The 23,571-nt window shown below is 37.2% G+C and overlaps 1 protein-coding gene across 13 annotated transcripts in view; it reads left to right on the top strand.

Moving 5' to 3' along the window:
- Nucleotides 1-23,571, top strand: part of FBXO38 (F-box protein 38) — a 34,247-nt gene that overhangs the window by 1,068 nt on the left and 9,608 nt on the right. For 6 of the 13 annotated variants that reach the window (XR_010885626.1, XR_010885627.1, XR_010885624.1 and 3 more), the window contains exons 2-21: nt 1,759-1,944; nt 2,842-2,975; nt 4,123-4,286; nt 4,694-4,859; nt 5,219-5,356; nt 5,659-5,796; nt 6,170-6,263; nt 6,706-6,836; nt 7,153-7,323; nt 8,207-8,349; nt 9,187-9,409; nt 10,098-10,217; nt 11,387-11,581; nt 13,366-14,082; nt 17,123-17,223; nt 18,648-18,750; nt 19,837-20,003; nt 21,153-21,298; nt 22,118-22,221; nt 22,488-22,601. Coding sequence is in view for 8 of the 13 variants with exons in the window: in XM_067304772.1 (XP_067160873.1) it covers nt 1,817-1,944; nt 2,842-2,975; nt 4,123-4,286; nt 4,694-4,859; nt 5,219-5,356; nt 5,659-5,796; nt 6,170-6,263; nt 6,706-6,836; nt 7,153-7,323; nt 8,207-8,349; nt 9,187-9,409; nt 10,098-10,217; nt 11,387-11,581; nt 13,366-14,082; nt 17,123-17,223; nt 18,648-18,750; nt 19,837-20,003; nt 21,153-21,298; nt 22,118-22,221; nt 22,488-22,601 (3,397 nt within the window). In the remaining 5 variants the exon portion in view is untranslated. Of the gene's footprint in view, nt 1-1,585; nt 1,945-2,841; nt 2,976-3,286; nt 3,388-4,122; nt 4,287-4,693; nt 4,860-5,218; nt 5,357-5,658; nt 5,797-6,169; nt 6,264-6,705; nt 6,837-7,152; nt 7,324-8,206; nt 8,350-9,186; nt 9,410-10,097; nt 10,218-11,386; nt 11,582-13,365; nt 14,083-17,122; nt 17,224-17,365; nt 17,560-18,647; nt 18,751-19,836; nt 20,004-21,152; nt 21,299-22,117; nt 22,222-22,487; nt 22,602-23,571 lie in introns of those variants that run through there. The other 7 variants (XM_067304773.1, XM_067304774.1, XM_013953685.2 and 4 more) reach the window with 7 other exon arrangements.

The raw sequence follows: 23,571 nt of genomic DNA, 5'->3' as shown, positions 1-23,571 counted from the left end.
CTTATATCGCATAGTCTTTTTACCTTTTAACACCGTACTTTATATACAACTCTGTCATATGTCTGTATTAATCTAGAGTTTATGTTGTATGCTGCTGTCTGCTCAGATTAAGTGATAAGGTGATATTCACTTGGAATCCATGTAATATTTGTTTTTTATCAAAACCTAATCTCATAAGTAGTTTTAAGTCAACTTCAGGCTTTGTGTAGTTGAACAGTATTGCATTATCCATCTTGGATCTAACAAAGTGTAATATTGCAAAGAAATCCAAAACTCTTCCAGTGTGCACTTAAAAAAAAAAAAATCATTTATGTACAGCCAACGAATTAGTGTCTTTATATTTGTCTGGTGAAATCCCAACCAACCCAAAGGAGTAGAGATACATTTCATGCTGTTTGCTTGAAGAAGGAGCTAAGTTAATTATTTTAATACCTCCATTTTAAATAAAATTAATTATGGCAACACACAATAATTTAAAATGCGTATGAAAATGCGTGAAAGCATGTTTTTCAATAATTAGATAACAATGGAGCTATTAATGTTTCAAGTTTTGTGCCAGCATATAAATCATATGTGTTGGAGAAAGCAAAATTTTTCATTTCATTTTTGAGAGCTATTTTGTCTTTCTGCTCAGGTGCCATTTTTGCATAATGTGAAGCAAACGCTAATATATTTATATCACAGTAAATGCTGTACAGAAGCATCTATGATTTGAAGTTTTGAAAATTGAAGTTTTTCCAAAAGCTGTCCTTTTTTTTTTCCCCCTCATCCACTGAATTTTGGTATTAACCTGTTAAACAGGTTTACTGAATTAATGATGCTTTACCCCACTTACCGAAAAGCATTCCTCAGCTAAATAGCTTAGCAGTAGTAGTGAAGAAGCAGTAGCAGTGGTGAAGACGTTTCTCATGTCATTTGTCTGCATGAGATGTTAACTCAGGTATTTTACTGTTAGCATTAAGTTTATATTTATTTTCATTTTTTTATTTGTTACTTCTTATATTTAGAACATATTGTTATTTCAGTCTGTCTGTCACAGTATTATGCTGTTGGACAATATAGACAGAACATGTTAATCTGCCTTTTCAGTAAAGGGAGAGGGGAGAGGATATTCTGCACATGGCTGCTGAGGCAAGATCTTACAGGTTTTTTGAAACTTTGATCTTTAACTTAGCAACCTCAGTATTTCATTTAGTATTCTTACCCCTAAGAAGAGCTAATTTGAGGACTTTTAATAGGACATTTTTCAGGAAAGGTTGATAGAAGTTTGTTTTTTCTTAATAAATGCAAACATACATCTGTTTCTGGTAGACATGTGATGTGTGCTTTCTGTGTCACTGGAATGTGTCTAGTTGGTATTTGCTTAGTAATCTAGTCTCAGCAGAGGTTTTGTCGTGATTTGTCTTGATCAACTAGTGTGTGGATGGTACCTCTGAAGACATTTTATTCTCTCAAATGTAAAGAAACTATAAAATAAGTGATCTCTGATTAAACCTGTGGTGATCTTCCCCTTTATCAATCTCCCTTAGTCCAGGGGGACTTTCTGGTTTATCTAATTCATTTGTCAAGTTAGTCTGAGACCTCATGCATGAGGTGCATTGTAACTTCCTGGTAAAATGTTTCTTAGCTAATTCAGTTTGGCTGTACTAGCGTTAGTCTTTATTGACAAGTTTTGCTGTTTTTTTTTTCTTTTTTTGTGAACTAACCTTAATTGGTCTGTTCTCCTCTACTCTCTGTCTCTTTTCTGTTCTCTTTCAGTTGCACTGATTTTGCATAACATTGTGAACATTTCATTTAATCAGAAATCATTGCAAATATGGGTCCCAGACGGAAAAATGTGAAACCATGCTCAGTGAACAGGGAAGGCTCTGAGTCTACCAAAGCTGATGAGCCAAAAGATTACATGAACCAGCTCTCTCATGAAGTGCTTTGCCACATCTTTAGGTGAGAAGCTTATAAGAAATTGATTTATTGTTTATTGTTGTATTTTCTGTTTTTTCCTCTGTACTGATTTTTCCTGCACTGATGCTTGTGTCACATAATATTCAGAAAGTGTATATGTAGAAGGCATAAAGTGGTGGATAAAAAGGGGTGAGAAATGGTCTTTCAGTTCCAGGATTCATCTGGCCTCTTTGAAAATTAACTTATGTGAATGTCATGAATGGTGGCACGAAGAAATAAAAAAAGGACAATACGATTTAATTTTGTTCACTGGTGTGTGGTAGCAAGTTTTTAATTATTGATTGCGGTGTAGATGTAATAGCTGAGAAACGTATTTTGAAATTGCTGCATCCAATTCATAGTGCATATGTTAAAGCATCTGGATGAGTGAATCTTGATGATTCATCTTGATGATGAATCTTCCCTACAGCCCTGTCCTTCTCCAAGATGGTCCTTCTCCAGTGCCAATTATGTTCAAGACATAATGTCCTACTGAAAAGTTTTTTAAAAACAATAGCTCCCCCAGAGTATTTGTAAATTGAGTACAGTATGTATTAGAAAATGAAAATACCTTTAATTATACTATGTAGAAACCATTGTGGCAAATATGACTGTTTTGGTCAGAAGTATTTATTAGAGAACTAAAGCAACTCCCAAGTTTAAGTTTCTTTATTTTTGTAACTTAAATATCCTATATTCTGTGTCAAAAATTGCTAGGTCCCTCCGCATAGCCAAATTTCACACTTTACTAGAGTTGTGTCTGAAAATTCTGTTTGAATTAATGTTGCTGGGTGTTAGAAATGTCTGACTTCATGTAGTCATTCTTAGGGTGTTCTTTGGAAGAAGTTGAAAAGGATCTGCTTTTGATAAATCAGAGGGGTGTTTTTTCCTCTCCCAAAGGTACCTTCCCTTGCAGGATATCATGTGCATGGAATGTCTGTCCCGGAAGCTGAAGGAAGCAGTCACTCTGTATCTGCGAGTGGTGAAGGTTGTGGATTTATGTGCAGGCCGCTGGTGGGAATACATGCCCACTGGTGAGTAATGCACTCACTTAAGATATGGCATTAATCTGGTATTGAGCAAAGCTGGCTATACTATACTATTACTTATACTGACACATGTAGGGTAAATTTTCAAAAGCAATAAAAAGAGTTAGATATTTAATTCCTTTTGACTTTTGTGAGATTTGGGTGGCTTCCTTAAGTGGTTTGGAAAAATTATATGTCTGTATATACGTGTATGTATATATAAATATATATGTATATATTGAATATTGCTGTAGCAGAAATGGGGATTCTCTGTAGCAATCTGTAAATACAATCTGTGTTTGTCTGATTATTGTAAGGGAGTTAATCCAAGGGTTAATCCAAGAAGAGGCTGTTTGCATGCAGGCAGGAAAAAATACAATGGAATGAGAGAGCAACTCATCTGCCAACACTTAACAATGTAAGAATAAATAAGTTTTGATGTCACACCTCAAGCCATCTTCAGATCAATAGATAAATTTGGCAACCTAGGTCAACTCTGTGAGTATTAGGATTTCTGTTGGATTTAAAATACACTGCTGGGGTTTGTGTTGGGGGAGAGAGATAAAATGAGTGAATTCTAAGAATTAGGGGCTCTGCAAAGTTATATTAGGTCTGATATCAGGTAGATGGCTAGACTTATCTATACTTACATTTATCTTATCATAACTTACTGCTTTAAAAGCCTTGTCTTGTGTCATGTTAGAATAAAGCAATCCTTTGCTTTAAGAAACTGTCTCGTTTCTTTGGGAATTGTGAGCTGTGGTGAATAGTGAAGAACTGCAGATAACTGAACCAGTTGGGCGTTTTTGAGCCAGATAGTTGATAAATGGAATTCCAAGAAAGATAGAGGCACACAGAGTCTGACAGCTTGTAGAGGTGCTTCATCCAAGAAGGGAAAGTATATAGTTAACTCTGTAACCCTGTAACTGCCCTGGACGACACACATAGCAAGCCTGCAGAATTCAAGGCAGAAGAGTTTGTAGGTCATAATTTTAGAATCTGGAGACGGAAGAGAAACTGTTGCTTCACTGAATACATCTTCTGACATTGTAGAATTTATACTGCTATACAATGAGAACAACATACTTGGCTTTCCCTTTACAACTAGCTACCTGCTGTCACACAAATACCAAATCTCTTGTTGTCATCTTAGGTTTCACTGATTCCAGTTTCCTAACGCTGCTGAGGAAGATGCCAGACATTGAACAACTTTATGGTCTTCATCCCAGGTATCTTGAAAGACGCAGAGTCCGTGGCCATGAAGCTTTCAGCATTCCTGGAGTTTTAGAGGCTTTGCAGGCCTGTCCAAATCTGCTGGTGAGTGGTCAGACTCAAGAGAGAACATCCTTCAACAGCTGAGATGATCCCCAGTGCAGAAGAAATATGTGGCAGGGACCCATTGTTAGTATGCTTATAGGGCTTTTTGTATTCAGACCTGACTGTACAGAGTAGGAGTTAATTGTGACCACATCTGCAAATGTGCAACTAATTTTCAAATGAGTACTGTTTTTAGTTGCAACAGCGGGAATCACAGGTGTTCTTAAGTTCAGCAGTGAACTAAAACTCTGATCCTTCTGCTTTTGAAAAGACAAGTATTTCTGCAAATTTAAAATGAAATGGCACACTGCATTATGGTCTGCGCCTTACTGAGACGTTCACATGGTTAAGAGGATACTGTTGCTTAAACTGGTATTAGAGCATTTGCTTTGCTTACTTTATTCCAGGGTGTTGAGACCTCTCATTTGGAGCTGGTGGAAGCTATTTGGACGTACATGCCACAAGTTCATATTTTAGGGAAGTTTCGTAATCGTAATGGTGCTTTTCCAATCCCTCCTGAGAACAAACTGAAAATTCCTATAGGAGCTAAAATTCAGACTTTGCACTTAGTAGGTAAGTGTTTAATGGTAAATTAGTTGACTTAAATACAAATGAATTTAAAGGCTTTGAAATTCTGCGGGATTGTCATTCTTTTCAAGGGAGGGAATTTGACATGTGGCATTTTTGAATTATTAGTTACCATATATATGATAGCAGGTCCAAAGTGCGAATGCTAATAAACTGTGTTGACAAACTGAGGTAAAGAACTCATGTTTAAAAAGGTTACAACTTTTCCCATATGTCCAGTAGCAAAGGAAACATTTCTCTTTTAAAGCCAAGGTAATTAATCCTGAGAACCTTATCCTAGAGTTTGTACTTGAAAGCTTGTTTAAAATGGTATGTGATTTGAACTTTTGTTTATTTATTATTAGGAGTGAATGTCCCTGAAATTCCTTGTATCCCAATGCTGAGGCACCTTTATCTGAAGTGGGTGAGACTCACCAAACCACAACCTTTTAAAGATTTTCTTTGTATCAGCTTACGCACTTTTGTCATGAGGAATTGTGCAGGTAAGAGAGAGGAATCCATTTACAGAGGGGATGTTTTAGCATGTAGAAGATCTGCTAATTCTGTTAAAGCTGCAAATGGAAATCTTAGTATTTGTTTTTTGCTATGCAATATTCCAAAAGAAGTCATTGTTTTATTCATGACGTTTGATGGAAATGTGTTCCTCTCCTGTACTGTTTTTGGTGCTGCATGTTTCTGTTGACATTCTGATCCAGATGGATTTATATGGGCATCTTTGACTTAACATGGTATGTTCAGTTTTGTTAAATGAATAACTTTCTTTGTATTGGTCTGTTCTTTGTAGGACCCACAAATTCTTTGAAGTATGTACCCTTAGTGACGGGCTTGGCTTCTGCCCGAAATTTGGAGCATTTAGAACTTGTTCGTGTTCCTTTTCTTGGGGGACTTATCCAGCATGTTGTAGAAGATAGCTGGAGATCAGGTATGAAAATTTCTATCCTCCTGTACTAAAAAAAAAAAAAGGCTTGAGGCATGTGAGGCTTAGCTTTTTTTCTGTAGCATGTCCTTTCTTGGTTAATCTGTGGTGTGCTAAATATAGCTTTGTACTGAGTATTGTTTTAATCTTTTACCTGGAATTATCTCTTGACTAATAAGTTAACCTTTCCAATTGCATTTGTTGGTGAATGGAACTGGCAGGGTTTGAGGGAGGTGGGTTGAAATATATTTTATGTTGTTTTGCTAAAAAAGGTGTGTGTTTTGTTCTTAATCCACCTCTGGTGATGACACCGGAGAAATTTACAAAGTTTAAGGTTGTGATCTGTGACTAAAGTGAAAGAATGGCTTTTGTTTGTCAGGTGGCTTTAGGAATTTGCACACTATAGTTCTGGGAGCTTGCAAGAATGCTCTTGAAGTGGATCTTGGCTACCTCATCATAACTGCTGCACGAAGGTATGCACCTTCAGATCTTTCTTTTCCCTCTTCTCCTTTGTCAAAATAATTATCTTAGTAATGAAGTCCAAGAGCATGAAGAAGCAGAACAACCTTTAAAAGTTTAAGGAGTAAAGTACTTGTAAACTCTATATGACAAGAATATTCTGTGGTTAGAAAAATAATTGGAGTTCTGTCTGCTGCTGACTCACTGTGTCATAAGCCTTGTTCTCAAGCTTCCATCTGAAAAGAGTTCAATGCTGTTAGTCTCATAGTTAGCTCAGTGGCTGATATTGCTATGTAACTGCCAAATAGTGCCATAAAGATACAAGTATCCTCTTAATCCTGCTATTGTTAAAAGAATATTTTCATTCTGCTACCAGAGAGCCGCCTCTTGAGTGGTCTCTACAGTTATTGTGATTTGGTGCACCTTTTAATATGAACCATGGTTGATTGCTTTCAGGTTGCATGAAGTGCGGATCCAGCCTTCCTTGACCAAAGATGGTGTTTTTTCTGCTCTGAAGATGGCTGAACTGGAATTCCCGCAGTTTGAAACCCTTCATCTAGGATATGTCGATGAGTTTTTACTACAGTGTATGACACTTTTTTAAAGTCCCTAAATTATTTGGCAAATACTAGGATAAAATAAATTTGTATGTTTTTAATAATTTTCTAAGAGTGATTAAAAAGAATATAAATGTGCACTTACTGAGGCTCCAGATCTTATACAGCCATATATATATATTTTTTTTTCTCCTTCTTTTTCTGAAACTCTCACTGAAACTGGGAATGTCTCAGCTTTACTGAGCTGAAGTAATAATCTGATCTGTTTAGTCCAAACTGGTCTAAATATGGAATTAGAAAATCATGCTGAAATGTATTGCTGTATTTGCTGCTGTCCTTTCCATAGGTAAAATGACAAATGGGGACTTGGTGAAGTACGGCTTGGCTGATGTGGTTGAAAATCCAGGAATTATTACAGACATTGGTATGAAAGCTGTAAATGAAGTGTTTTCTTGCATCAAGTATCTGGTCATTTACAACTGCCCACATCTACACAACCCAAATAATTGGATCACAGGTATAGTACGCTTTTGAAATGTTAGAGAGATTATATGAATAGCTCACATAAAACTTGAGATTTTTAAATTTAACCTTTTAGTTTAAACTACTCAGTGAAAAAGCATAATAGCTATTTTTTAAAAGGAAAGCTTGAGGTGGTGAAATGTACTTGCACAAGACTGCAAGATTTATTGACTACGTGCATGCTTTGTGTATGGAAATTCAATATATAAATGTAAGTGTGTTTATTTGCGCTGATACATGGGGAAGAAATTTTTTTTTGTTTTAGAGTATAACAAAACATCACAAAAATGGCAGTTTATCCCACTTCTGATATGCATATTTTAAGTAATTAATACTTCTTGAATGCTGATTCTTGTAGGTCTGATAATGAGAAAATTGTAAACTGTGTGGCCTGTTTGATTTCATTTTCCTTTTCTGAGAGATGATAAAAGTACTAGAGATCAGTGAGAAAGCGAATGGGGTTCTTGTCACTTGGATACTAGCATTTTATAAAATAAACCCAAAACTGTAAATTAATTTTGTGTAATCATTGAATAATATAATAGAATGATGTGACATTACTCATAGGAACTGTATGCAGGGTAACACAGTGTAACAAATTTAGATATCCACAGAATTAACTTGTTTCCTTGATTAAAATTTAAAAATTGGTGGGACATGGAAAAAGACATAATAAGAGGTATTTTTTTTCCTCATGATACTGCTTGTTCTCTTTCTTAGCAAATGTAAGAGATGATGTAGGGTTTGGAACTATAATGATGCTGATAACTGTCGGATTGGAGATACCGAAGATGCCTAGTCTCAAATCTGGAAAGATTATAATGGAAAATAAGTGAGGTAGGAATCTTCCAAGAAATGCATCTTTTCCTCTTTTGCAGATCATTCAAGATGGACCCGGCTGGTTGACCTCACCCTGGTGCGATGCCATGCGATAAAACTAGATTCTTTCAGTCAGTTCATTGAGTTATTGCCAAGCTTAGAATTTATTTCTCTTGACCAGATGTTCCGTGAACCTCCTAAGGTGAGCCTTTCAGGGTATGGTTTTGCATTTTAATGTTACCAGCTCATCTAAAATTTATTGAACTTCTGTTGTTATACATGCTTTTTAAAGTTGTAATTATTTAAATAGCTTGACTCAGGTTTGCATATGCTATCAATATAGTATGTTAGGAAGAGCATTACAGTTTCTTTTGTTGATAGGAGCAATGGTGAGCATGATCATGAATGAATATATGATCAGAAAATAAGACCAGAATGGATTCTGTTTCTGTTGAGGTCTCTGCTGCTGTTTGACTTTACTGTTACTTTTTATATGATTTCTTTTTCATGCTTAGGGACCTGTTCACAATGCTAAGGACTTTTATGATTTTGTAGGTGGTGAAAAAGGGATACCATTCCCATATATGAGTGTTTTTAAAGCTTAGAAATTTTATTTCTTCATGTTGCCTCTTCTATTCCTGTGCTGTAACACACAAGTCTTTCTAACAGTTGTTGTAATGAATACTGGTTGCATAGAATGAATGAGGAAAAAAAGCAGTTTTCTATCTTAAGGCCACTGTGTTCTGGGAAGACTGTATATAATCTCCTGTCTATGGTGAGCTGTTATGATCCCATAGCATATGAAATCACATTTAATAAAGTAAGAGGGGAAAGTTTTTTTGGGGTTGCCAAACTTGGACAGACCTCTGCAATGTGTAGCATAAGCAAATATTAGAATTAGGTCCTTTGTCCAACGTGTGTGCATGTTGTTCTGCCATCCTAGATAATACTGACACAATGTCTCTTTTATTGGCCTTAGGATATGTTGTGTAGGTAAGTACCAGTGTTTCCAAATTGATATAGTTGTTCTTTGTTTCAGGGTTGTGCTCGTGTCGGCCTAAGTGCAGGCACAGGGATTGGTGTCTCATCTGCCTTGGTCAGTAATCAGAACTCTAACAATGACAATGACAACAACAATAACCACCAGAATAACAATAATCCCAACATCCACCACAACAATCACCAACATCCAAATGACCAGAATGAGGAGAATGAGCTGCGGCAAGATGGGCAGGCTGAAGAACAGCAAATTGCAGCTGAGGGTAACCACTAATCTCTGAACCTTTGCAGGGAGTGCTTTTACTTGGCATTGCCATTTACATAGGGTCCTAGAGAAGATGTGAATATACGTTGAAAACTTATTACTCTTATGGTTCTTGGTATGTAACTTTAAACTTTTTTGAAGGCTGTCTGCACATCTCTGATATCCGTATGTATAATAAAAGCATCTTTGTATTTTATCTAGTAGCTGATGGAGGCATATTACACTTTCCATCAGTAACTTACTGTAGTACAGGTGTTACCTGTTTAAAGTTTCAGTATGATACTGGTCTATGGAAGTGGTTTTCTAGGCCTCTCTGGCTGGGGCTGGGAGTGTATCACAGTGTCTGGTATATTTTTAAGCTTTACCAGCAAAGTCATTTGAAGGAATGAATATGGAAATCTTGGATGTACTGCTTACTGCAGTAGAACAAAGCTTTTGACGAGTGGAAATTTTGGGAGAAGTAAACTCAAAAGTTAGGCTGGGGCCTTAGCTAAGGAGAAGATGTAGAACAAATCTGTGAGGAGCTTTGATGTGCATCCTTTGAGACTCATTGAAGGAATCAAGGCAGCTGTTACTTATTTCTTGGTGTCTCTTCGATGCCTCTGTGGGTACCAGTTGAGTCTCTGCTCTGCTTATGGGCTCTGTTCTTCCATTTCTTCCTCTTGACCTTATCTCAATCTTTTCAGCACTGAATGAGATGGAGGAGGTGGCACAGGAAGAAGGGGTTGCTGTTGTGCAAGGTCAGAATGAGGTCCCTGCTCAAAGCCAGGCTGTTGTTCCTATGGAGGTTGATGAAGAGCAAGCAGGTAATTTCAGTTTTGGAAGGAAATTACTTTTCAGCATCTTCTTCTTGAGGGGTTAAATTCTTCAGTGTAAGTCTGATTTTTGAATGGTTTTCTTTAGCGGGGATGTCTGGTGCATTTGAAATAATGTTGTTAGCACAGCCTACTGCTGCAAAGGAATTTTATTCTATTTTAAAACTGCTTTTAAAATCTCCTGTTTTCTTCTGTGTATGGAGCAAAAGATCTTGGTTTGAAAGGCTTATTTTTGTGTTGAGTATAACAAGAACCTTAAAATACCTGAATAAGCTTGTCTTGTTCTGATAGTGTTGTTAATGGCCTCACTTCTTCCACTACAACTTACAGAATCTCTTTTTGGTTGCATTCAAGCCAGAACAGTTTGTTCTAGTGTTCATTTAATTTGTATTAGTGACATCCATTAAGTAGTCTTGATTTTTTTTTTTTTTTTTTTAATCTACCATTTGCCGGACAACATGTTTGCCTAGTAAATATGTAAATAAATAGTAAATATAGTGTTAGCAACACTAACTGGCATACAGATATACTGGATCTGTTCACTTTCTCAAGATAGCTCCTGAAAAGATTATTTTACTTCATATTCATTTCTTGCATTATTCACAGGCAGGTATGTCACTGTGATTGGCTCGTGCTTTTGGTTATAGGCAAGAGTGGTAACTAATAAAGCACGCTTGTATTCAAGGCTGATAACTCATGCTATCAGGGGAAGGATTGATGAATTTTCTGGGCCCTTTTCCTGTCCACGTCTACTGGTTGTTCAGAGAGGATCTTACGCGCTTTTGTGGGTGAAGAATAATTGCAGTTGTCCTGACCAACATTCCTGTCTCTTTGGAGGCTTCAGGGACTCGTTATAATAGTTCTGCAGTTACTTTTACTATTGCGGAAGAACTTTTAGATATTCTGAAACAGAGAAACATTATAGAAAGCCTACGTTTTGTCTTATATTGACACACTATTCCCCCTACAAGCTAGAATGCTATAATTTGGGGGTTTAATGAGGCGGCATCCACAGAAGGATGGCTAAATTAAAAGGTGGCTAAATTCAGCCAAAATCATCTGCTCTTGTCACTTTTCCAAGCAGTTCTTAGTTCTTCAGTGCTCTTATACATGCTTGGCTTTTTTTGTATGAGCTGTTGGCACTTTTCTACTGTTTTCAGGACCAAGTGGCATTCAGCCTGTTGTAAAAGCAGCACCTATTACTGTCCATGATTCAGACAGTGAGGATGAGGAAGAAAACATGGGGACTTCAAGAGCCTGCATCACTAACAGCATTGCACAGAATTACTCAGATGGAGAAGAGAAAGCCAGAGATCCAGTGGAAACTAGAGAGCCTTCAGGTGTGAAAGAGTTGGGTAAGGGCTGGGTGCTGCTGGGCAAAATTTATTCTTAAGCTTCAGTTTTCCAATGAGAAAACAATCTAGTTTGGTTTTATTTCCGGCTTTGTATAATGCAGGCTTATTTGTTTGCCCCAACCTCCTCCTTCCTGTTATAAAGCTAGAATGGAGATGTAGGAGCACATCTCTCTAAGCACTCTGATCACATAGTCACTGTAGGGAAGCAGATCAAAAATGGTGGCACTGCACTACTGTGCCTGCAGAAACCTGCAGCTGTTCTGTATTTGCAAGTGCATACAGTTTATGAAGCCAGATTTGCAACTATGTTGTTGGTGATCCATCTGTCAAAGCATTGCTGCTAATACAAAATGTGACATGCGGGGCAAATGCATGAGGGGATTTGGCCATCTTTAGGTTCATGCAAGCCCTGTAGGAGTGTCCCAAAGGGGACACTTTAAGGAGAACTTCATCTTTGATGGGAACTTTGAAAATTAGTTAGAATTCAGGGTGATGTCCAGTACTCTGTCATCCTCACCATTGAGCAACACTCATTCAGTGGCATCCCTCAGAGTTAGAGGCCTGGGGCATCATAATGGTATGATGACTGTAGAGACAGAAAAAGGCTTTCTGTCTCTTGTAGAGTTTACAGCTGTTAGCTGTACATCCATGATACCAAGTGTGGCTCCTGTGTCTGATGCCGTAGGAAGTGCTGCCTTTCCAATAACACAGATGGCTTACTATTTCTTGTAGTTTGTATTCTAAGTAACGTACACAAGTAAGGAGAAAGTCAAGGTTGAATTATAAATTCTAAATAATTGACAGATGAAGTACACATGGTATTAAGCCTTAATGAGTATTTAGCTAAGCAGTTAACATAAAATTCCTGTTTTGTGAAGGACTGAGAAACTTACTGGCCTAATACTGGTTTTATTTCTGCAAAGCCTAGGGCAAATCAAAGCTGTAATGAAACAAGTAGATTCCTGCTTGTAACTAGCATATTCCCTACACATCAGCCCCCCTGTTACTTTGATACACTTCAGCAAGACTGGTGGTTTCAACTTGGAAACTTGTAGAGTGCTGTGCTATAAAGGTGAGGTCAGTTCTTGTTTGGGGTTGAAATAACCTGTAATAGCTAAAAGCTAATTTTGGAAACTTTTGTAGTGCTTCTAATGTTTTTTAGGCTAACTGGCTAATGCTTAGTCTAATTGGATGAGAGGATTAAGACAGAGGAGACATTTAAGTTCTGATCATGATTTGGACACTATTCACTATGTTTTTTTTAATTCAACTGTAAGGTGAGACTAATACTTCCTATTCACACCATTTTTCATACCCAGAACTGGAGCTAAAGGTTGCTAATGAAAACATAAAGTTCAGTCACATCTATGTTACTACTTAATTCCTCAGATTTGTTCCTCATATTTCAGAAAATGAAAGCCTATTTTCAGTGTGTTTTTCATTTCAAATTTTTGTGCTTTGACCTTTTTAACCAGTGAGCTGCTGTGTGGAAGTTTTAGCCTCTCTGGTGAATATGTATCTCATTTACTGGCAAACACAGCGGCACATCACTACAGAAATAGCTTCAGGACATCATGAGAGATTCAGCAACTGCTGGAATTATATTTAATTTCTGTAGCACTGGAAAGAGTTGTGATACAAAAATGGTCCCCCCAAGATTTGTCACTGGCCTCTAGGCCACCTCCTATTTGAAGTAACCCCTAGCAGAGTAGCACTCAGCATTTATTTAAACTGTGTGTTGGGTTATCCCATTGTTCTCTCATGCTTAACTTTTTCATTAACAGTGAGTGGTAAAGGCAAGACGCCCTTGCGGAAGAGGTGTAGTGCCAGCCAGGTGGGCCAGACAAAGCAGTTCCATACTGAGGAAAGCAGCTGTGAGAAAGGCTGTCAAGTAACAAGTGAGCAGATTAAAGCAGACATGAAAGCAGCAAGTGACATGCCTGAAAGGAACAAAAACAAAGATTCTTACCCAGGTTGCAGTAATGCTACAGGATCAACGGGAACATCCAACTCCTGCACTGCTGCTGCTAGTCCTGACTGTGTGCAGACAGCTAATAGCCGCTCTGCTGGCACCAGTCCAGCAATTGCAGATGAATCCAGGCAGTGTGTCTGCTCGCCTTGTAAGAGTGAAGCTTCCAGTGAGAGAGAGACTGAGGAGAGCTCCGTTTGTTCCAGGTGTTCCTGCTATAAGCCTCAGGACACACAACGGAGGACTAGTGGGTGTTGTGATGGGGAATGCCCATCCACAAGTGGAGCCTGCAGAAGTGGACCAAACAGAGCTGGGTCAGATTTTGCACTTAGGACTCTGCCAAACTGTGGGTCTCCAGTAGAGACGAGTGATGAGAGGACTAGTGGGAGTGCTTGTGGGCCTGCCAGTGAGGAGGAAAGCACTGGCTCACAGCCAAGGAGCTATGAGATGGAGTATAAAGAAGAGTATCCACGCCGACCACTAACAAGAGCTAGAAGCAAGCTGTCCCATGTCCCTCTGGTGTCAGAGTCAGGTATGACCCATAAGCATATGTTCATTTCTGAGTAAACTACTGTGCTGGAGTGAAACTATTGAATAAAAGCAACACCCCCAAGTAATAATGAAGTTAAGCATTAATGTTATTGATTAATAATTAAAGGATAAGCATATTGATGGAACAGAAACGTCTGACTTCACTGCCATGGCTAAGTAAATTAATGAATCTCTCTGTAAAGAGTGCCAATGACTTCTTTCTCTGTGCAAATATATGTGTGTGTGCGCGTTATCCACACATACTAAATGGTGTTTGATTTACTCATTTGAAGACCAAATGCAACTTTTTTTGAGAGTGTCTCTTTTCCTGTGAAGGCTGTTATTCATTCAAACATAAGACTGTCTCCCCTATTAAAATTCTCCCTTTAAAAAAGGAAGAAGAGAGCAGGTATGCTCAGATCTTAGCAAGAGAGCAAAGGTTAATAACTGATACTTTGTCAGCAAATAAAGACAGACATAATTATAATTGAGCTGTAATACTGCAGAAGTTTGTGCACCTGCGTATTGGATTCTACTTCCAAGTGCATAAGGCCTGACCATCAAACTTGTTGAAAATTGTCTTTTTATTAGAGTTGTATTTCACATCTTATAAAACAAGATAAAAATAATAAAACAAACAAAAACCTCTGAATTGCTGTAATGAAGCCAGAAATGTTGACAGGGAAAAATAGATGTGAGAGGGGAACTTGCTGACATCTTTTGTTTCTTCCTAGTATACTTCCTTGCCAAAATAATCATCTTAGTCTGGTGTAGCACATTTCACAATTACTTCATATATCCAGAATTCTTTGCTGAGAATATCTGCCAAGTAAAATGAAACTGAAAAATTAAACATGTTTGTTAGAGCTGCATGTGTTGGAGGTGGAAAACACTGAAGTAATCAGTTTCATATCTGTTAACATGGAATGATTCCTAGTGTCCCGTGTGACTATTTGCTGGTGTCTTTCTAGTTTATCTCAATTTCCCAAGCGTTAATGAAACTTAAATCACCTAGGAAGCTGTTCCGTAGCTAAATGCATTTCAGATTGATGACTTGGTCTTTGTATTAAATTTAAAATATGTATTTTCTTGCTTACCTTATAATGACTAGTAATTAATCTACTAAAAACAAAAGAAAAGACTTTATCCTCATCTACTCACTACCAACAATAAAATGAAGCAAGTCAGATCTAGGTATTAAATTAGGGTATCCTGAGAGTAGCTCTGTCTTCATGTTGTTGGTCAGGAGCAAGATCTGTTCTGCTCATGGAGAAAAAATGTTTGGTATTTCCTATGTTTAGCCTTAAGCTGATTTGCCTGCTCAAGGCAGAACTCTTTTTCCCAGCTCCATAGAATTACATGTACATCTTTATGCAGTTTTTCCCTCTTTGAAGCATCAAGTAGTAGCTGATGCTTGAGGCAGGGTATGAGATTTGATACATCATTTTGATCATGTAAATCATTGCTTCATACAGAAAACAGTGAAGTTTCTTCTGCCTGGCCACTATGATGCTTTTTCCTCTCTAGAATGGAATATACTAGTTGTTTACAATTAGAGTAAAACTTGCAAAAAAAACCTTTCCACATATGGTCTAAAAATGTGCCTTGAATATCAAAGTTTTCTATTATTCTGGCATAAATGACATTGGTTTCTGGCTTCTATAACAAAGCTATGTTTGATGATGGAAGTAATTATTTTTCTTGAAATTATACATTCATATTAAGCAGTGGAACAAGTGAAATATTAAAGTGAAATGTTAAGTGTTGTTACCACAGGCTATCTGGCTAAAGGCCTTTTGAAGTGCAGGATACCTCAGTAAAAATACAAGGTATACTCTTTCTTATAATAAGCGTTTTTATTTAGGCTTCTTCTAGTACTCATCTGTAGTGAAGCAAGCTTTTTACATGTTAGAAAGCATGTTATGTTAAACTTTCTGTAAAGATTTCTTGATCTAGGTGTGTGCCTTGAACCATTCAAGACAAAATTGAAATATTTCTCCAATGTCATAGCTAGGAAGTATTTCACTATCTGTAGATATTTTAGGAATTGTCAAAAAAACCTAATGATGATGATGCATATGTACCACAGATTGGCTATTTAACATTACATTTTCCAAACTGTGGATGCCCTAAAGGAGTAGCCTAAATTCTGCACTTTCACAGGCCTAGTGAATGTCAGCTGTAATTAATAGTTTACATGCATGGATGGATTTTGATGTTACATAGGCAACAGATCATCTTTAATGTTATTGGTAGTATAGCACAAAGTAGTTAATATATTGTCTCTAATATTTTGCATTTTTATTTTGATTGTGAATCTTTGTAAACATGCCATCTGTTTAAAAGAAAAAGTTGAAGTTTCACTTACTAAAATAGCTCATTTTAGATCTGTTAATTACAGAAAATTAATTCTAATTTTTTTTTCTAATGTAAGAGTTCATCTATTAGCATTTCTTTTCAAAAGCTTGTTGTTTAAAATACAGCAAGAATTTGATGTCACTGGTGCATGAAATAGTGAGAAGCAGCTTGGGGACCTCAAAGTGTTTTTTTTGTTTTTTGGGTTTTTTTTGTTTTTTAAACCTGGGCATCCTTTACAAATTCAGGAGAAACTTAGTAACAGTTGCAACAAGCAGACTTTGAAGAAGATTATTTCTGTTGTTTAAAACATTACAGCTATTCTGATTCTTGTATTTTTCAAGAGTGTTTGTTGTAGAGAACCAAGTGTAACATAACAATCCAGCATCTGTTCCTTTCTTGGCTCTGCATCTGTCTTGCTGAGTGATGTTGGACTAGTAGTTTCAGCATTCCTGTGCTTTAATCTGTTAACCACCCTCCCTCCTTTACTCCACGTGAATGATTTTGACAACAAACCTGAAAATGCTTTTTGTATTAGAAAAGATACACAATTGTTTTCAAGTCAGACAGGTATTTTGATTTATTTAACAAATACACGGTCTTACTGGAAGTGTTAGCTAGCAAATGCCTCTACTGTTTTCCTGGAATGTAAACAGACGAAAGATTTTCTGTTTTTCTGTTTCCAGAGGTGGCCAAGCCAAAGCCGCGACAAACCACAAAGCGGAAAAGGACAGCTGACAAGTCCACAAGCACGAGTGACCCAGTTATTGAGGATGATCATGTTCAAGTAAGGTCTTTTTCTTCTTCTGCTACAGATTTCTCAGCTGCAGGAGTTCATGAACAATGATATACTACAAGCTTGTGTTTGGTGTAGAGCTAGCTGAATTATAACTGATGTTGCTGCTTTCTTTGGTCCTATCCTTATGCAGGAAATTTCTGTCTCAGGTGCAGCAATACTTTGGCCCGAGAAGAGCAAAGTACAAGCTAAAACTGTGCTTACTAAGGTTTGTCAGATGCTTGTGACTACACTGATGCATCAAGTCCTGCCTTTCCACAGTGTCCTTCTTGATGCGCAGAGGAAAGCTGTTATTCTTTGGCATTTACTTTTGAAAGCACAGCATAGGTACTGGTGTTTTTAAAAAAAATAAATAAAAAAGATATGTAATTGCCTCTAAATGTGAGTGTGGTTATGACATAGCAACTCATCTGTTGAATTGCAGGGTGGAGATTCTGTGTGTGTGTAAATAACTTGAGTTAATTCTTCTGCAGTGAAGATCGGTCCTGGAAGGAGAAATTACAAAGTCTGGTTTCACTGTAGTGAGGGTGCTTACCAAAGCGCTCGGCAAGAGGTTCCTTCAGAGTGTGACTCAGAATAGCTAAATTAGGCTTCTCTTTTGAATGCTGCTGCAGAGGAGCCTACTTGTATTTCTTTTTCCCTCTGTGAAGTGAAAGAACTTAGCCTCACTAGTTTTAGATAGCTTTTGTGAATGTGACCCATAATTTTTCTCTGGTTATTAGGATGCATTACAGTTTTTATAATTAGCATAAAAGACATTTCTGGGTATATGATTTTTCTTGTTAAAATGTGCCATTTTTGAAAGAACACTATTCTGCTTATGCATCTCTTCTTGTAAAGTTCGACAGTTGCTTTATTTTTCTAACACAGATAGTGGACACAGAGGTTTGAATAAGTTACACATTTCATTTCCAGCTCTCTCTATGAGGTATTCCTCTGAGGCACACTGGTGAAATGCACTGGGTATGGGAAGTTCAAACTGTGATTCTCTGTGCCATACTTTTATCTGTATTTAAAAAGAGTTACTGTCCAGAATTGCCTTTTTTTTTTCTTTTCATTGTTGTTGAAAAATAGAATTGGAACGGTGGAGTTTGAAGGTCCTGACAGGTGGTACTTAGGATTTGTTTTTTGATAAAATTGTGCTTTGTGTTATGACTTTTTTTTCTTGTGAAGTTGTTCTTTTGTATTCTGTGATGTTGCTGGTCAGCAGGGAGCCTTTTTCTCTCGCTGCCAGCAGTAGCCTAGTCATCTCAAGTATCTGTTGTGAACAGAAGTTGTAGTATATCAATTAGTATCCCATTAATATCCTTCTAATGTTTGTAACAGCAGTTGTTTTCATTGTTGGCAGTATCTCTTTAAATTTAGCTTTTCCCTTTATTTTACCCTCTCATAGATGTTTTTTTAACTTTCACCAGGTCCTGACTTTGAAATCCAAAAACCTTGTTGGAATCACCTTGACCAACTGTGGAATAACAGACTTGGTACTGAAAGACTGCCCGAAAATGATGTTCATACATGGTATGTAGTTAATGTCATCAGGACACATAGCCTATCAAGGCTTTCTCTGTTTCTTTAAACATTTGATATCTTCTCTCCATCTGGGATCATTAAAAGTTTCTGAAAAATTTAAAGTCAGTCTGCTGCTTATTTTGTATTCATCAGACTGATGCTTAGAACACCAACTATTAGTGCTTCTCAGTTTCGCTGTCACCTTCCTTATAAGCTGTAACTGATTTAATAAAGATTAATATCTGAAAAATCAGCAGATGAAATTACATGACATAACATGAGTTATGAAGATAGAGATGGTTATTGAAGGGCTGTAATACAATAATTGGAAGTTGTTGAAATGAGTTTTAGAGCACCTTGTTTTTTCTCTTCCTTCTTCCATAGATTATTTAACTGACAATTATATCTTCTTGACATGATAAAAATCTATTTTAAATTATGGCATTTAAGCTGCCTTAGATTTGCGTTCCAGGGTGTATGACTAGTTTCATTTTGAAGCATTGGGTCATTTATTGTTTCCTGCAATATCTATACTTAGTAGCACATTCTCTTCTGAATTGAGAGATCTCATATGAAGACTTAGCAGAGAATGATGAAAGTATTCCTTTTTATATTCCAAAGTACTTCTTGGAACATACATTTATTTTTAACTAAATTTTGATGATGTGGACATGGATTTCTAGAAAGGAAACGTATCTTTTATATCGCGTGGTTTCGCAATACTCTATTTGACCTGATTAAGTCAGTGGTTTTTAATTGTGGGGGTCCACAAACTATTTCAAGGGGCTTTGTAAAAGGAAGCAAAGGGAAAAAGCATACTGTTGGTCAGATTAAACTTAACATGGCTTCTTAAAAGGACTCCTCTTAGAGGTTCACAAATGAGAACTTTGGTTATAATGTGGAAGAAATGAACAGTTAGTGTATTTTTTAATATATTTAAGTTGCCAGCTATTCAAACTAGTTCGTTAGTTGTCTTTTACTTGCATTACTGATTTGCCTTCTTTTGAAGCAGTCTGCGCTCTGAAAGGATGCTCTTCAGGTCTTTTTCATATTATATTTCTCCGTTCTTTAATGATTTTATTTGCTGATTTATAGCTACAAGGTGTCGTGTACTGAAGCACTTAAAAGTAGAAAATGCACCAGTTGTCAATCGTTTTGACTATGCCCAGTGCAAGAAGTTAAACATGGATCAGGTTCTGGATCAGATTCTCAGAATGCCACCAGAAAGGAATCGGATCATTTATCTTCGTCCAATGCAGCAGGTACACAACCAGCTCTTGTTTAATCGTGAACACATCTGAAGTACTGCCAGTATTCTTTCACTTCTTTTGGCTTCATACATTTTTCATTTAATGCAGAAAATGTAAATGTTACAGTAACACAACTCAGGGAAACTTATTTATTGCAACCATATCCCGTGAAGGCTTTTACTGCAGAATCTGGAACTTGGATGATAACAAATTTTAAGACTTAACGTTATAATCTCCAATATTCATTGCATTAGAAGATATTGTAAAAATCCATGTTGTATTGAATTAATTCTAAATTAAATAACTAAAGGTAACTATAAGAACCTAGATGCTGCTAATGGAGTTTGTATTTGTGTGTAATCACAAACATGAAATAGGAATGGTATCTGAAATCTTTGAACCATGTCCTTCTAGATTTAGTAACAACACAGTGGTTTGAATACTACTTTACTGAAAGCTGCATCCTCTTGATTAATGCTAGCCAGTGTTGCAAAGCAGTTGTGGCACTGGGAGCCACCCTTTCTGCCCCCGGATTACATGTAGAAGTGAGCATTAACATTTAGTCACTTGTTGAGGTCATTCAACAAATAATAAGAGAACTTAATGTAAGATCCAGAATGCTTTGTTGACTTTGTCACTCTAACCTAGTGTTCTGTATTATTCTGTAATGCTGCTTCTGTCATACAGAGTAAAGCTTTCTATGGCTTAGTTTGCCTCTCCAACAAGGGAGAGCTGTTTTAGTATAAAAGCTAGCTTTTCTTTAAAACTAGATCTCTTGCTTTAGCTCTGGGAGTGCAGTGCCAAAACTATTAAAAAATAATAATCCTAAGCCACAGACAGATTCTGAGAGAATGAATGTAGTTGAGGCCATAATGTAATTTTGTGAAAGTTTATTTACATGTTACAGAATTGCGAAATGCATCAGAAAAATTGCAATTTCCCAGCAAATTCCACCATCCAGATTGGGATTCATTGGTAAAGCTGTACTAGGAAAGTTTAACTCTGCTCAGTTGTATATTTGATTATGTATGCTGTTAAAATTTGCTTTCTCTTGACATTTTACCCCAGAATTTGGGAGTTTTGGTAGATTATCTGCTCTTGACTCTAAAACTCCATCCCTTCCTTTCTCTTGATTGCAAGTCTTTGCCTTTTTTTTTACAGGTTGACACATTGACTCTAGAGCAAAAGATATTTAGTGGCCCTTATCCATACCACATTTGCATAATTCATGAATTCAGTAACCCACCTAATGTCCGCAACAAGGTGCGCATTCGGAGTTGGATGGACACAATAGCAAATATTAACCAGTGAGTACTTGTCTTTCAATAGCTGTACAGAAAAGGTACTGAATCCTGATTCAGAAGCTACAGTTAGTAGCTGTAGACTTGCTGTATTCTTTTAGCCAAATAAAAAGCTTGGTTTGTTGGCTGCGATGGTTGAATTTTAAATGGTGGGCTGGGGTGGTAGAATTTCAGTATCAAGGTGTATCTGACGTAAAACTTTTAGATTAAATAAACCTAACTGTGTGAAAAATACTGTAAAATTCTGCAACTGTTCCATACTGCAGTAACATAATTGAATGTTGAAGTAGTTCAGGATGGTTGAGGAATGTCTTCAAATCAGAAAACAAGTTTCACTTATTAAAATAGAGAAAGAGTGGCTGCAAGAAATAATGTTAGTTTTGGGGAAAGATGTGTAATCAATTTCAGCTCCTTAGTGAAGAGCAAAAATTCCCAGGAGCAGTGAATTGTATACAGTGGCTCTCACCAATTACTTTAAAACAGTGTTTCTGTTCTCATGATTTTTTTATTAAAGTGATTAAGGAATAATTTTTCAAAAAAGTTTTGCTTAGTTGCAGCTGTGGTGGATTGTTCCTTCAGGTAGAAGGCTATGCATAAAAGATAGCTTAATTGGTTTCTTGCCTAACCTTACTTATTCTCTGTGGTTACTCTCAAGAGTAAGGGATTGCATACTGAGACTGTGTGAGGGTCTTAGAGGAGTGTTTTTATGGATTCAGGCTCATTAAAGGAAAGGTTGTGTAACAGAATTTCCCACTTGTTTCTTGTCCCTCCACCCCTCATATTTCTTATCGCTGCTGGCTCTAATGTCTTCCTCCTTGTCTCTAGAGAGCTTATTAAATATGAGTTCTTCCCTGAAGCTACACGAACTGATGAAGACCTGAAGAAATACACTAAGTACCCTTGGGGAAGAGATATTTACACTCTAGAAGGTGAGCATTTGTAGAGATTTGAAGGCTGATGATCTGTTTTTTGCAAAGATAAATGACTTTGATTTCATCAAGTTGCAAGAGGCATAAATTCTTGTGAGGGAAGTGGAAGACCTTTGGTATAGAGTGGGGGAGTTGAAGTGAGAAAGTACTTTTTCTGCATTAAAGTGAGGACCTGTGTGATAACAATGAAACTTGATGAAGAGCACTGATGCTGCAGGATTGACATTGTCCTCCTTGTATCCTCATCCTGTCTGTCTGTCTTTTAGGCATTGTGGATGGAGCGCCTTACTCCATGATTACTGACTTCCCATGGTTGAGGTCACTTAGAACAGCAGAGCCAAATAGCTATGCCAGATATGATTTTGAGGATGATGAAAGAAGTGAGTACTCTTTGACATATTTGAAGAACTTCAATGTGTTGCTTGGTTCCAAGCTGACAATATGTTCCGTTATTTATCAGTTTTCTAGTTCTTACACTATGTTTGATAAATAACTGCTTATAACAGTGTTGGGAGCTGGACCACGAGGGGGGACTAACAGAAGAGAGTACTGTAGTACTGCTGTGACCATCTGGCGATGCTTAATGCTGACAAAATCAGAGAGCCAGTCGGGTGCTTAGCCTAAAATTGCGATGACTTTCAGCCATAGTCACAAGAATGCTCCTTACCAACTTGCAGTTGGGAGAATTAGCATGTGAGTAGTCTTAGCAAAATAAATCCTGTGCAGTGGTATTTCATAATGTGGACGGGTAGGAAGACAAAGTTGACTATTTTAGCTGTAAGGAGTATATCTAAAACATACATATAAAACTAATGTTGTGACATGCTCATTTTGGCAGCCAGTAAACCCATGTGTATTCCCAGCAGTTTGTGGTCTCTGGAGTTTATTGGCATTTCTGGTAAGTACTCAGTTGGAGTACTGCCTCTAGTTTTGCTTTTAGAAGTGTTATTAAGGCAAGCTGAAGAGAGTCCAGCAGAGAGGAGCGAAATTCACAGAACCTTGGGAGGAAAGAGGAAAGAACTGTTTGAATACTCTGGAACAGAGAAGACCTAGTGGTGGAGTTCAAGGTCTATTAAGGAGCTTTTCTTGAAAATATTGTAGTGGGCAGTTGCTAGGGATCGAGTGGGAAGTGATTAGCTTTGTTAGTAGCAGGGATAAATAATTTTTTCCAGTACTTAACTAGGAAGATCTTGGAATCTCTTTCATAAGAGGTGTTTGTTAAATTGGACAGACTTTTGATAGGCACACTTGCAGATACACTTACGTGGCTCCAGTTTGAGGGAATGAAGCTCAAGAGGACAAGGAAGTCTCTCTTGGCTATACACTTCTATGACTTTTTTTTGATGTTGA

Source organism: Apteryx mantelli, chromosome 14 (genome assembly GCF_036417845.1).
Source record: "Apteryx mantelli isolate bAptMan1 chromosome 14, bAptMan1.hap1, whole genome shotgun sequence".
NCBI lineage: Eukaryota > Metazoa > Chordata > Aves > Apterygiformes > Apterygidae > Apteryx > Apteryx mantelli.
Note: the sequence above shows the minus strand (reverse complement) of the source record. Positions and strands in the feature narration are given on the sequence as shown.